Below are 12,797 nucleotides of genomic sequence, written 5' to 3'. Positions count from 1 at the left end.
ATACTCAATTTATCGACAAACAAAACGTCTGATAACCCGGAATTTCGGGACACTCCAAGTGAATGAAATTTCAAACGATTCTTGGATATTTTTCGCTGATCAATGAAATGTTCGCAATCATTTGCATGGCGCTGACAAAAATGCGGTTATATTCTTTGAACCAACTGTCAAACTGACACATCACACACCGACCAATCAGTGAATGTATAAAATGCCAACAATGTGCTCGATATATTTCAAGAACTTGCAGATTCTATCTTCACACTAACCTTTTAGGAGAGGACGCACCCGCGCGCCTCATTCATCAACTTTTCATCGCAAGACGAATCTGAACGGGTTGAAAAAAACTGTAGAGATTGAGAAAATAATATAAACTGAACGGTGAAATGGCACGCCAAGTTCCATCGCTGACACAATCCGCAATTCTAGAAGAGGTTGTTCAGTATGAGGAGAATACGCTATAACTTCGAAACTGTTCGATAAGATAAAAATCTAATGGCCGAAGCCCAGAATTCCTGCTCCTCGGGACGGGTTCGCCGGGCAAGATGCGGTACCTGATAATTTTGTAACAAAATAGAATAACTTCAGTCACCTGAGACTTCGCATTCTGTGTTCAAGAATCAGATAGGATAGAACCGGACACAGTTTATATTTTATCCAAAAACTGCGTAAACCTTCTTCCAGTTTTAAGCCATTTTCGACCGTTTCATTGAAAATATTTACTTTTCACGCATATCGTAGGATATGTGATTTCAATCATGAGTCAACAAACTTTTGCCGGAAACGGAGTTTCAGTTTATTCAAATTTGTAATCACCAACGCAGTCTTACTATGGGCGGACTAAATTTCTATGATTGCTCACCTCGTAAAATATAACGAGGTAAAAACCATTACAAATAATCACTTGTAAACCAAAAAGTGTATCATGCTTCACCGCAGTTTTTGAACATTTCTATCAAACAATCGCGTTCGTCAGCATCAAAGCGGTTGCGATCAATCAGTGGTTCAACAAATCAAAATTATCGATGACAAAACACTCAGCGATGAAGAGTTGGCAAACTGTTTTCGAAAACCGCTCACCGAGATTCCCGCAGAATCGGAGGACGAAGATATCGCCATTCAATTCAGATATCCGGTTAAGAGTGAAATGGGACCAAATTTGAGATCCTCTTTGAACAATATCAAGCCGTGAGAGAACTAATAGGCGCCTGAAAGTTGCGCAGTCTTTATTGTTGACCTTTTTATAACATAATCGCTAAAACAAGTGCTTATAAACGTTACCCAAATGTGTTGTATTTCTTAAACTTTGGTCAACTTCTACAATCAGCGGGCAAATTTATCTCTATTTTGTTCTCGCCCAGTTTACTCAAGGAAGCTATTGGAATGGATTCGCGCAATCTCTTCATATCCACACAAAAGGCTATTTCTATTCTCATGTTTTTAAAAATTCAATAAATAATATTTCATATCCACAAAACATTTCACTTCTAATAAATAAACCGTTTTATTTTGACGATGGTGTAAATTTATATCATTCATTTGTTTACGAATAGGTTGAAATTCCGTCTCCTTCTTGTGAGTTCTATGATCTTTTCTTCGTCAGATTTCATGTATTTATCTGATAAAGGGTAATGCCAATTTTCTTATATCACAAAATAAATGAATCACAAACAACGAAGACACGTCTGATCGTGAGGCCAATGCTCCGAATAGAACGACTAGCCAAAGAAAAGATTCATTTACTGAGCTAATTTCTGTCTGTTTTCTCATTTTGTACCGCGCTGCGAGAACAAACTTCAAGGACATCGCTTCGGGGAAACCTGATATCGCAACGCAGAGGTCACGGAGCGGATCAACAGCAATGTAGTCAGCTACAGAGGGCAGAATACCGCCATTTCGACTCCAGATGGAGGTCTACTTAAATTGAGTACGGGTCGTGCGTGAAGCACAACGAAGACCTCCAATTATCCAGACTTCTCGGCCAGGAGCCAACCCATCGAATATCGCCACTGCTGCCTGGACGCGTCGCTGATGGCGTACAAGACTGTGCTTCAAATCCACAACGAATCCTCCCGTCGACGACTCTTATCAGCCTGGAGCTGAACCAGCTACAACGGTCCACTATTCCTTCTTAAATTCTACGATACCGCAAGTGATGCCCTCACTTGGTCGAAGGACTGCAGCGTGGCAACAAGCCCATCATAAGAAGGAGCGAACCATGTCACGTCAACCTGTTGGTTCAGGATGGGAACCTCGCGTGTGATTCATCGCCACCAGGAAGTCTCGGTGCGGGTAAAAAATCAGTAAAACCAAAAATCAGTAAAACCAAAAATCAGAATGATCAGAATTCCGGACATAAATATATCGATAATTCATAATCGCAAAAGAACAAAGTGGTGAATCTTCATTAAGCCAGAAATAATGGAAATGGAATGTAAAAGTATGGAAATTTGAAGTTGTAGAATTTAGAATACACAACTGGAGAAAATTCCGAAAGGCCATTAGCAGAATGAGGCAAATGCGATTGCTCGCAAACACAAATAAATAACTGGCTCCGTCGTTAATTTTTCGAATTCACCAGTTTTCAAATTTACATTCTTTCGACAAAATTCTCTCGTAGATTAATGATTTGCACATACGCATCTCATTTATTAGACGGCATTGCTGGTCTTACGGTCTTTTCATCGGAAGCAAGGATTCAAAAAGGGTAAACATAACATCTGCACACTACAGTCTCCTTATACATCGTGCATGCAGAGAAGAAACTTCTTACTCACAAATAAATAACATACATTCTTACATCGGGTGCTCACGAGACGAAAACTTTCTATTCACGAACAAATAACCTTCGAATGGATCGTAAAGTAGAATTTTCATCTATTCGAATTTATAAATGCGAAGGGTCAAGAATGAGAACGGTTAGAACTCCGAGCAGTAATCTCATAGAAGGCTCAGAATATAGAATTGCAGTATATCAGAAGAGTCAGAATGAAGAATCACAATATATCAGAAGAGTCAATAACTCATATCATATTAGAAGCCAAGAAATATGAGTTTATGATACCATAAGTCGTATTGAATCTTTAAATGAGATAAAAATATTGCAGATAAAAAGATACGCCCGATGTACCTGCTCAAAATTTGTGTTTCTCGTACTCCTATCCGAATGTGAGTTGATCAGCTTGTTGGCGACGTGAGCAGTTTGTAAGTCAACAAATAAAAACAGACACATCGTTGGCCACACTCTAAAGGTCTAACCCAACAGCTTTAACATCGCAAAGTTGTCCATTTACATTGCGTTCTTTCTTCTTTATCAAGTATTGAGTAAAGAATTTACTCGATTCTGTATATGTATAAAAAATATTATAAGTCAAATTAGATTAGTTGGATAGACTGAGAATGTGAAATTCTGGTGGCAAGTTGTTGTTGCTGGTGGCAAGTTGTTGTTGCTGGTGGTAAGTTGTCCGTTGCTTTCGGGATACTGATTTTTCTGAATTGTACGATTCCGAATAACGACCCTTCGACATTCTGGATATGTTTTCTGCCGTTGCTATATGATGAAATTTCAACTTCAATTTTTTTTTATCCATTTTCAACATCGTCACCGTCTTCTATATATACCTCTATATCTAACTTAAACAACCTTTCTCATCGTAATTTTATTTTACATACTATTTTCTCCGTACTCATCGTTATATATTTTTATTTGTACATCTGTTTGCTATTTGTTATTTTTTTTTTCAAACTATCAGGCTAAGTTTGTTAGACCTGCGACGAGTAGTGTCCCTTTTATATTGTAACCCTATAAAAATGAATTCAAGAACGGGTGGAGAAATAAAAGAAAACGATCGAAGTTCCCAAAAATCATACATAGGCGAAGGTTATCCGTTGGCGATCTGCCGTAATTGTTGTAGTTTCATCACAGCTCGATTCATCCTCAGAATTGCAAGACTACTTCAATTTTTTCTTTCTTCTCCATGTCGTCGTTCTTGATGTTCTTGCATACGTTCGTTGCATTATAAGCAAAACATAACACTTTTTTATCCACAGCACCACACTTTACGTTTTTCCTTGAGATTAATTGTTTGGTCATATTCACACGAATACGTCACAAGTGATTCAAATTTTAATATAATCTCAATCTTTCGAGCGGTCATGTATGTACATTGTACATGCATACGGGAGTTGAAAACTATATTCCCACACCGAACAGCCCCTTTCAAACTCACAGTTGCTCAACATCGTATTGAAGTTAGTAACGTTATCGTAACGATTCGTGCTGAGTAAAAACCGTCATTTCGCGATCTTGGAATTGTTTGAAATTCAGTTACCCGTAATAAAACAAAATACACTTATGTTTCGAAATCATAGTTCCTCAAAAATCGTTGTAAAATTTAGAAAATACTTCCGAATTGCATGAGTACCGGGCTGCTCGGGATGCGCTCCACCAGCGCCTTTTTGAGGCCAGGACGGAGTATTGCAGATCGCGCCTGCAGGGACTATCGCCGGAACGCCAATCTCCACCACTCGTAATTCCGCCAAAAGACCTAGACTTAGCGCGCGCTGAAGTCTCGCGCCTTCCGCCGTCGGTGGATGAATTTCTCGAGGAACCACTAACCCCTGCTCTGACTCGGCCTCTGCTTTCTTTCACGGTTGTCTCACCATCAGCGGTCGAGAAAGCTGTCCGTGCCTCGCGAGCCAACGCCACGGGCCACAATGGCCTGAATCTCCGCATGCTCTTGCCCACGTTAACTATCCTCCTGGGAGCCATTGCGACCATATTCAACCGATCAATCGCCGAGTGCTGCTTCCCTGCTGTATGGAAGAGGGCCTTAATCGTACCCATCAATAAAATCGCCTCTCCGAAGGCTGCCCAGGACTATCGCTCCATATCTCTTCTTGCTACTCTGAGCAGTCATGGAGCGTCTCATACACGTCCAAATAGCTGAATACATAAAAAATCACTCCCTACTGGACCAGTGGCAGTGCGGTTTCCGCGCTGGCCACAGTACCACATCTGTGGTCCTCAAGCTGCTGAACGATGTGCGACACGGGATGGATCGGAGACAGGTGACTGTTTTAGTCCTCTGACTTCTCCAAGGCGTTTGATACAGTCTCACACGTCCTACTTCTCCGTAAGCTGTGGCGCACGGGCTTTTCTTCGTGGGCGATGCGGTGGGTGAGTTCCTACTTGCAAGGCCGGCAGCAAGCGATGAAGTGCGAGGATGGGTCCCTCACGGACTGGGTATCGATGAATTCGGGTGTCCCCCAGGGTTCAGTCCTCGAGCCTTTGCTGTTCTCCCTGTTTATAAACGATATCGGTTCAGCTATCCGCTACGCGAAACGTCTGCTCTACGCTGATGATCTACAAATATATGCGTCCTGCGCGCCGGAAGAGATGGATCACAGCATTCGCGAGCTAAACAGGGACATCGGGCATTCGGGACTGGGCTGCTGTTAATCAGCTGAGGCTCAACCTCGTTAAAACCAAAGCAATCATCATGGGGATTGCCCGTCTCATCAACATCAACACCGACGTCCTCCCGCCGCTGGGTGACAGCCAAAACACCATCCCGTTCGTGACTTCGGCGAATAATCTCGGCGTCATACTCGACTCGAAGCTTGCATTCCGTCATCATATCACTAGGGTCACGTCGAGGGTCAACAGGGTCCTGTACAGGCTGCGTCAACTGCGTGACTAAGTGGACTTGGACTTGCGGCGCTGCCTAGTAACCGCGCTCCTGTTATCTCACCTCAATCACTGCTCGGCAGCGCTACTTGGTACCGGCCGCGTCAACGACACGAAACTCCAGCGCCTTGCCAACAACGGAGTGCGGTACATCCACAATCTCCCGCGCGACGTCTTCATCTCACGCCATCGTCATGGCCTCAGTTGGCTATCTGTCGAGGACTCACGGCGTTTGGCCGTTGCACGAATAATCTACGTTGCTGTCAGCAGCGAAGGCCCATCATTTATCAGGGAACTGTTCACTGTGTTCATCCCTCCGAGACCGTCAAGGCATCAGGGAAAGCATTCTCTGGTCATACCTAGCCACAGAACTGACGCATATCGGTCCTCGCTCGCCGTATCGGGGGCTTATCTCTGGAACAGCCTTCCTTCGAGCGTCACTAGTTCTCCGTCTTTACCTGTTTTCAAGGACAGGTTGAGGTCTCACATTCTTTCACTGGACCCCGTGCTCATCCCCCTCATGCGGCGAGACTAGCGTTCGTGGGGCGCTGCTGCCCTGCCATTTATCAACTGCCACTTACTGGGTTATACTGTGAGTGGAGAGAGCGAACAAATAAACAAAGAAACATTCGGAAAAATGCCCGAAAGGTGCACTGTCATTCACTGTCATTCGCTATCAATCGCTATCATTCGCTGATATTTCGCTGCCAATCATTAAAACTCTTCCTACCTTTACTCTTACCATATCGAGCAATCAACATTCTCCGTCTATCCTCATACGCATACACACTGGTAAGTTTTATAGCTATGCTAGCTACCCATTTGTTCAATTATGGGCAATAAAGCCTTTATCAACCAAATCAATCAATCTCTCTACCCAAAATTTACCCCTCCCCTCTCCGCGGTACTCAGCTGTCGAGTGTATTGTCGCGACATAGCGCATCGACGATTTCGAGGCGTGTTAATCACACCAGGCGCCCAACAAATTACGCGATATTGTTTTCAAGTCCAGGATACATCGTGGACGCCGAATCATTGTGCCCGTGGTAAGTTCTCGGTCATTTGCTCCGAGTGACCGAGGTGCAGAAAAATCCACGTCACAGTATGTATGTATGTATGTATGCATGTAATCAATTTTATTCCGACGATATCTCGAGAACAAGTTACCGGATTTCAGTGATTTTGGTTTCAATCGACGCAACTTTCCCAAATTTAGAACTGATTAGATTTTGGTCTCAATCGACGCGCCTTTTCCAAACTTAGAACTGATTAAATTTTGGTCTGAATCGACGCGCCTTTTCCAAACTTAGAACCGATTAGATTTTTGCCTCAATCGATGCGACTTTTCCAAATTCAAAACTAATATGATTTTGGCTTTGATTGATTCAGTACTTTTTGAATCACTTAAATGGCAATTTTACAAAAATTTAAATGAAGATGATGAAATCTTGAAGATGGATGAACGGATTCGAATGAAAATTGGTACTGTAGGAATTCGGGGTCGCTGATCACTGATCTAAGGTGAGATTTACAAAGTTCAAAATGTCGTATCCAATATGGTGGGAAGAAAAACCTCAAAATGTTCGGATTTCGATAGATATTAGTGGGTGGAGGTTTTTAGGGTTAACGATAACGAAGCAAAGGACAGAATTCCAAAATTTGTAATGGTGGATCACTTGTAGTAGTTCAAAATAAAAAAAAATGTAACGCCTTCATTTAAAATGGTGTCCTAAGGTTTTTGAATCAATCACGAATTTGCACTTGTAGTTCGAAATTGAAATTTGATATCAATATTTTTTTACATCAGGTCTACCCAACGCTATTTTCACTCAGGAATATGTCCAAAAAAAATCCAGAACGATAGTAAAAGGACGAATGCGAATAGCTTAAACGCATTCACACCTACCTATCTCATTGTTAATAGATGGAATATAATGGAAACTCGAGTAAGCTTTGGTTTATTTTAACAAAACACGAACGGACGAACGGACGAACGGAGGTTATTAGTATTGTAACGTTTTAGGTCGTTACGGAATAAATATGGGTTCGTGAGCTTATTTAGAGAATCAATTAAAGGCAAAAATAGAATGTTGAAGAAATGCTTTAATCGCGGAGTACGTGTTTTCGATTTAAAGTCTGAAACAAGAGACTATTTTTACAATAATGCTGGTTGACGCAGCAGCCTCAATCATTTTAAGACAGAAGACGTTTATAAACTTCTTCTATCTATGACTACTAGATCATTAAAGAGAGGGTAGGACGGATGTTTTTACACCCTTTGTAACAGTAATATATACGCGATTTATCCGTTGCTCTCAACTCACTCGGATAAATCGAGGCTCGATAATGATCACAACACCGCATTTATGATAACGATAAAACCACATTCATAATAATTACGACTATCAAACTTTCCTTAATCAGAGTATGTGAGAACGATGAATAAATCACAGCCAGCATAATATTCGTATCTAATAATAGTATTACTTATGTTACCATAATTTTAGAAAAACCAAAACGAATTTCCGGGGCACGACGGACGCCCGCCTAAAACTTTACAATTTTTTTTTTTCCAACTACTCTTCATCCTCGAATTCTACCTGAATTGAATAAATTACTGACTATCCGGAGCAAATAGCCCTCATCCAAATCAGTTTTCAAATCTTTAGAAAAAATTTTTATTTGTCCTGAAAGATTGTTGCACACTTTGATTCAACACATATTAAACAAACCTCTAATATCTCACAAGGAAAAAAAATGTGTCACGTTGAGAAAAACATCAAAAGATTTTGCAAATTCAAGCATCAGATATAGACAAATTTTATAAAAATATATGGTACTTTGTTTCATACTTGTTTTTATTTTATAGAAGAAATAAACAAACGACAAATCTAGCCATGCATGTGCGTTGGCATTGCAGTACGTAATAATATATAATACATAACCACCTTCGGTCAAATAACTGAATCACCTTAACTTGACTAGAATCAAACAATTTTGGCGAGAAAGATGAAAATCTAGAGGAATAAATTACATAAATAAAAAATAAGTTGAATAAATAAATAATATTGATAGTAATCATCACTGCCATTTCCTGTTATCGGAAATGATGCACTTTTCACAGAAGAACGAACAATCATGATGTAAATAACACGTTCAATACAGAGGCTAAGAGGGCCTAATTTTTATGAGGGAGCTCTGCACTATACACAGTCCAGACATTCCCGGCTCATTTTCTCAAATCGCTAGGAACATTATTATTGAAAATTCCGAACGAGATTTTTCAACATGTTTTCCTGGTACAATTTACGAATATTCTGTGTTATATGTGAATAATTGTGAAAGAATTGCTATTTTCCAGATATTCGTTTATACTTAGGAAAATATATCTCCTACAAATTTTTAGATCTCCGTCTAAATGTCTGTCACGATCAATGACGCATTTCCAATGCGTCAAGTCTTTACCAATTTTTGACACTATTCAATTACGATACATCGAAACAAAGCGTAGAGTCCCTAATTTTCGAGTAACCAACGCATGTTGTCGGCACCAAAATTCGGTAGAGGAAACCTGTATTTTTTCTTACTGATAGAAATTGTACTCTGGGTGAAAATAATTGAACTCGGGTGTCTGATTTGTGCAGCTGGATAAACAACAATTTTCAGATGTGTTTGAACGTGAAACTTTTTTTAAAATTGAGACAAGTTTCGAAAAGTAACCGCTCTGCTAATAAATTAAACTTTCTACACCAAGCACCACAGAGTATAAAAAGTTTGTTTAGGTTGACAGACTGTCATCGTAATTTGAACAAACTTTTTCAACATCTCGATCTGAAGTATTTCAGAAGCTGTTTTGTAGGTATTTTCTCATTCTTAACAAAACTCATCGAAATGATTTTTCCTAGACTTCGGTTGCTGTCATATTTTCATTTGCTGTCATATTTTCATTTGCTGTCATATTTTCATTTGCTGTCATATTTTCATTTGCTGTCATATTTTCATTTGCTGTCATATTTTCATTTGCTGTCATATTTTCATTTGCTGTCATATTTTCATTTGCTATCATACTTTCATTTGCAATCTGTATAGTTTCGTTTTTTCACACCACTTTCTCTCGTTTTAATCTTCATCGATGGATTTGCAGATGTAGTTTTGGCAGTTCAGACATCTATTTGGCTCTGTTCCGTGAACTGTTTAGATGGGCACGTATCTATTGAAAAAGAAGCGAATCATCATATGTATCACACCCGTGAAGCATTCCGATAATGACTAGCGATAAAACTTGAAACATAGAAGGAAGAATGCCAAATTATGAATAATGATACGAGTGCGTGATTTATAACGTTCGATACATCTGTGATTCGATTATAGTGAAATCAAATTGAGAACAAATCAATCTGTCGTGACGATTTTTTATACATACCCGCATTCTATGTGTTCTACAACATTCACATTATAGAACACCCACTTCTGTGAGACCAGTCGCTTCACTAGAATTTTTCTAGTTACATTTGCGGTTTGCACAATGAGAGATCCACAGTCACAATCAATTGGAAAGCACCGTTTGACAAAGATCGACGATGGCCTAAAGTTTGACGACGGTGACAGTTTAATCAGCATATCGCGTGGCTGTAGAAGATCGTACTTCATCATTTTCTCATGTATTAATCTAGCGGCCTTCTTTTCTTCTTGACTCTCTAGAAATTGTAAAAGATAGCAGTTTAAAATAATGTAATCAAACACAAAACGTGCAATAGTACTTTTTACAAACCAAAAAACAAAATTGTTTTTCATAAATGTGACCGGTTGGAAGCTAATGATTGACATAAATACCGAATGAGGAAGAGACGGGGGAGAGGGTAACACGACTGTAGAAAAATAAAATAAATTACAACTGTAATTGTAAGTCAAGAAGACTATTAAAAAAGGTTTTTATTGACGGGAATGTGCTTTGGATTTAAAAAAAATCGGCTGCATGTCGCAGAGCCTGGTATCTGCCAAACGGTACCATATATTCATGTACCATATATATAAATTATCTTATCTACCATATTCTTTGCCAAATTGACACGTCTGCGATGAACAGTATGTTTTTTTCCTGAAGTCTTGTAGCTATCTACCAAAGGGTTCTATGTACTCACCGATGAGGGTGAATGAACGATCGTCCTCTGTAGAATTCAGTTTCTCGCATTGGTCAATGCAACCGTGCACTACTAAAACTGTCATTAGAAACCAAAAACCTAAGTAGACCTGCATGGCTCTAGTTTTGAAATGAAATTATGATATATCCCGGTAACCAATGTGATTAGACGAACCAAGAGTGACGGACTAAAGCTTCTCCGTCAATAACTGTATTTATATATCCAACCTTATGCTCAATATAAACCAATGACGCGATATTAACCACGCAACCGGATTTCCATAAACTATACTATAAATATACGCAAAAGAATCAAACATTTCCGTATCTTAATTTGTCCTTCTTGAAACTCACCGATTTATCAACAGAAACCGGAAACAGTAGACAATGGTTCAGCCAACCAGGAAGTTGCATCCTCGGACCTGTTACATTTCATACTATATGGTTCAGATCAAGTACAGGGTGTCCAGCGACACGGAACTTGAAAATTCTCGCGTTTTCCCTAACATTCATAACATTTTTTTGAGCTGCATAACTACTGAATAATCTTTTTTCTTTTTTTTTCAACAGTAATCTTTAAATACGCACGACACTTATTGTCAATAATATGCTCGCAGATGAACATAAATACCCGAATCAGTTGGATTTCCCGAAAAAAGAGTTGAGCATTCCTGTGTCCTGTTTAAAACACGTATCTACGGCAGATATAGGCATGAGGTGTGGTGAGGAAATTGACGCGAAGAAAGGAAAAACTTTCACATAGCTCATACTTTTTTTTTATCCGAGGAGTTGCGGAATCCAAGTGACGGATTCACGTCAGTCATACAGGCTGGAGCGGATGTGGGAGTCCTGAATAGCCTACTCACTAAAACCGCCACCTCTTGCGCAACCGCCCCCAGCCGGGAACTACGTTAATATTACTTCTAGCTGGGCACTTTGTCCGTGTACGTCACGTCACGTCACGTTAAGCACCCGTCCGCGTTCTTTCGTCGTAAGATGGTCTCTGTGGAGGTGGCAACGAGTTGTCACTGCTGTTCCCCGTGGAGCATATCACCTCGACAATGTTGTCGGGAGTTATGCTTCCCACGATCGTCTCTGCCGTAGATCCTCTTGCGTTCGAAAGCAAGAAAATCTATGGGAATCACGTCCGCAACCACCAGATTGGCCTGAGCTGACGGAGTCCGGTAGGAGCCGGCGATCCTCAACGCGCTCCGTCTCTATAGTCATCATGGCGCCATGGCGTGACATATTTCTTTGCCTTCAGGGAATCTCCCCAGATCTCCGCCCCGTAGAGCGGAATCGAGTGCGTCGTCGACATCAATAGTCTCAGTTTCCCCGGTCTCGGTCCGTTCGTGTTCGCCATTAGGCAGCTTATGGGTGCTATCCTTCCAGCCGCCATCCGGGCTGTCCTCTGTATGTAAGGTCAGAAGGTCATCTTCGTATCTAGGGTCACCTCCAAGTACTTGCTTCACCCCTGGTCTCGATCTCGTCTATCTCAACCGTCATCCGTAGTCTGGTCGGTATACGTTTTGTGATGAGAGGCACTAGTTCTTTCTTTCTTCTCTGTAGCGAGGTGCAGTCCGTGGTCAATCGTCGACCGTCCGACTCATCGTTTGATTTAGTTTGGCTTTAGGATGAAGACAAGCGTAGTAAGCATTTGAGATTCTTCGTGGGACTCGATATTGTACGAAAGGGAAAAATGTGTTTTTTTGGTCCAACCATAAACCATAAATGTGTCACAACGATGTCTGCAACATCGTATGTGTACATAACCCTGTACATTATGCCATGCGGATTCTCTCTCACGATCGTCCAACGGTCGCGAGTGTAAGATCCGCCGGCCATATACAATATTTCACGTAGCGGTATACAACCGACTCGTGGAAGCGAATAACCCTAGGTTCTTTATAGACAAGAGACAAATATAAACAAGCCGATTTATTTTGTTTTTGTTCTCTTCTCGCTTTA

The 12,797-nt window shown here is 40.6% G+C and overlaps 1 protein-coding gene across 1 annotated transcript; it reads right to left on the bottom strand.

The window, feature by feature from the left end:
- Positions 1–9,721: 9,721 nt before the first annotated feature.
- Positions 9,722–12,400, bottom strand: LOC124299227 (uncharacterized). The gene is made up of 3 exons (XM_046752290.1): positions 10,831–12,400; positions 10,113–10,386; positions 9,722–9,899 (listed from the first exon to the last, which is right to left on the bottom strand). Exons 1-3 carry the CDS (start codon positions 10,943–10,945, stop codon positions 9,884–9,886), a joined length of 405 nt encoding a protein of 134 aa, XP_046608246.1. The 5' UTR covers positions 10,946–12,400; the 3' UTR covers positions 9,722–9,883.
- Between the last annotated feature and the right edge of the window lie 397 nt (positions 12,401–12,797).

The sequence above is a fragment of the Neodiprion virginianus genome, chromosome 1, assembly GCF_021901495.1.
Source record: "Neodiprion virginianus isolate iyNeoVirg1 chromosome 1, iyNeoVirg1.1, whole genome shotgun sequence".
NCBI lineage: Eukaryota > Metazoa > Arthropoda > Insecta > Hymenoptera > Diprionidae > Neodiprion > Neodiprion virginianus.
This window is presented reverse-complemented; position numbering and strand designations above follow the sequence as displayed.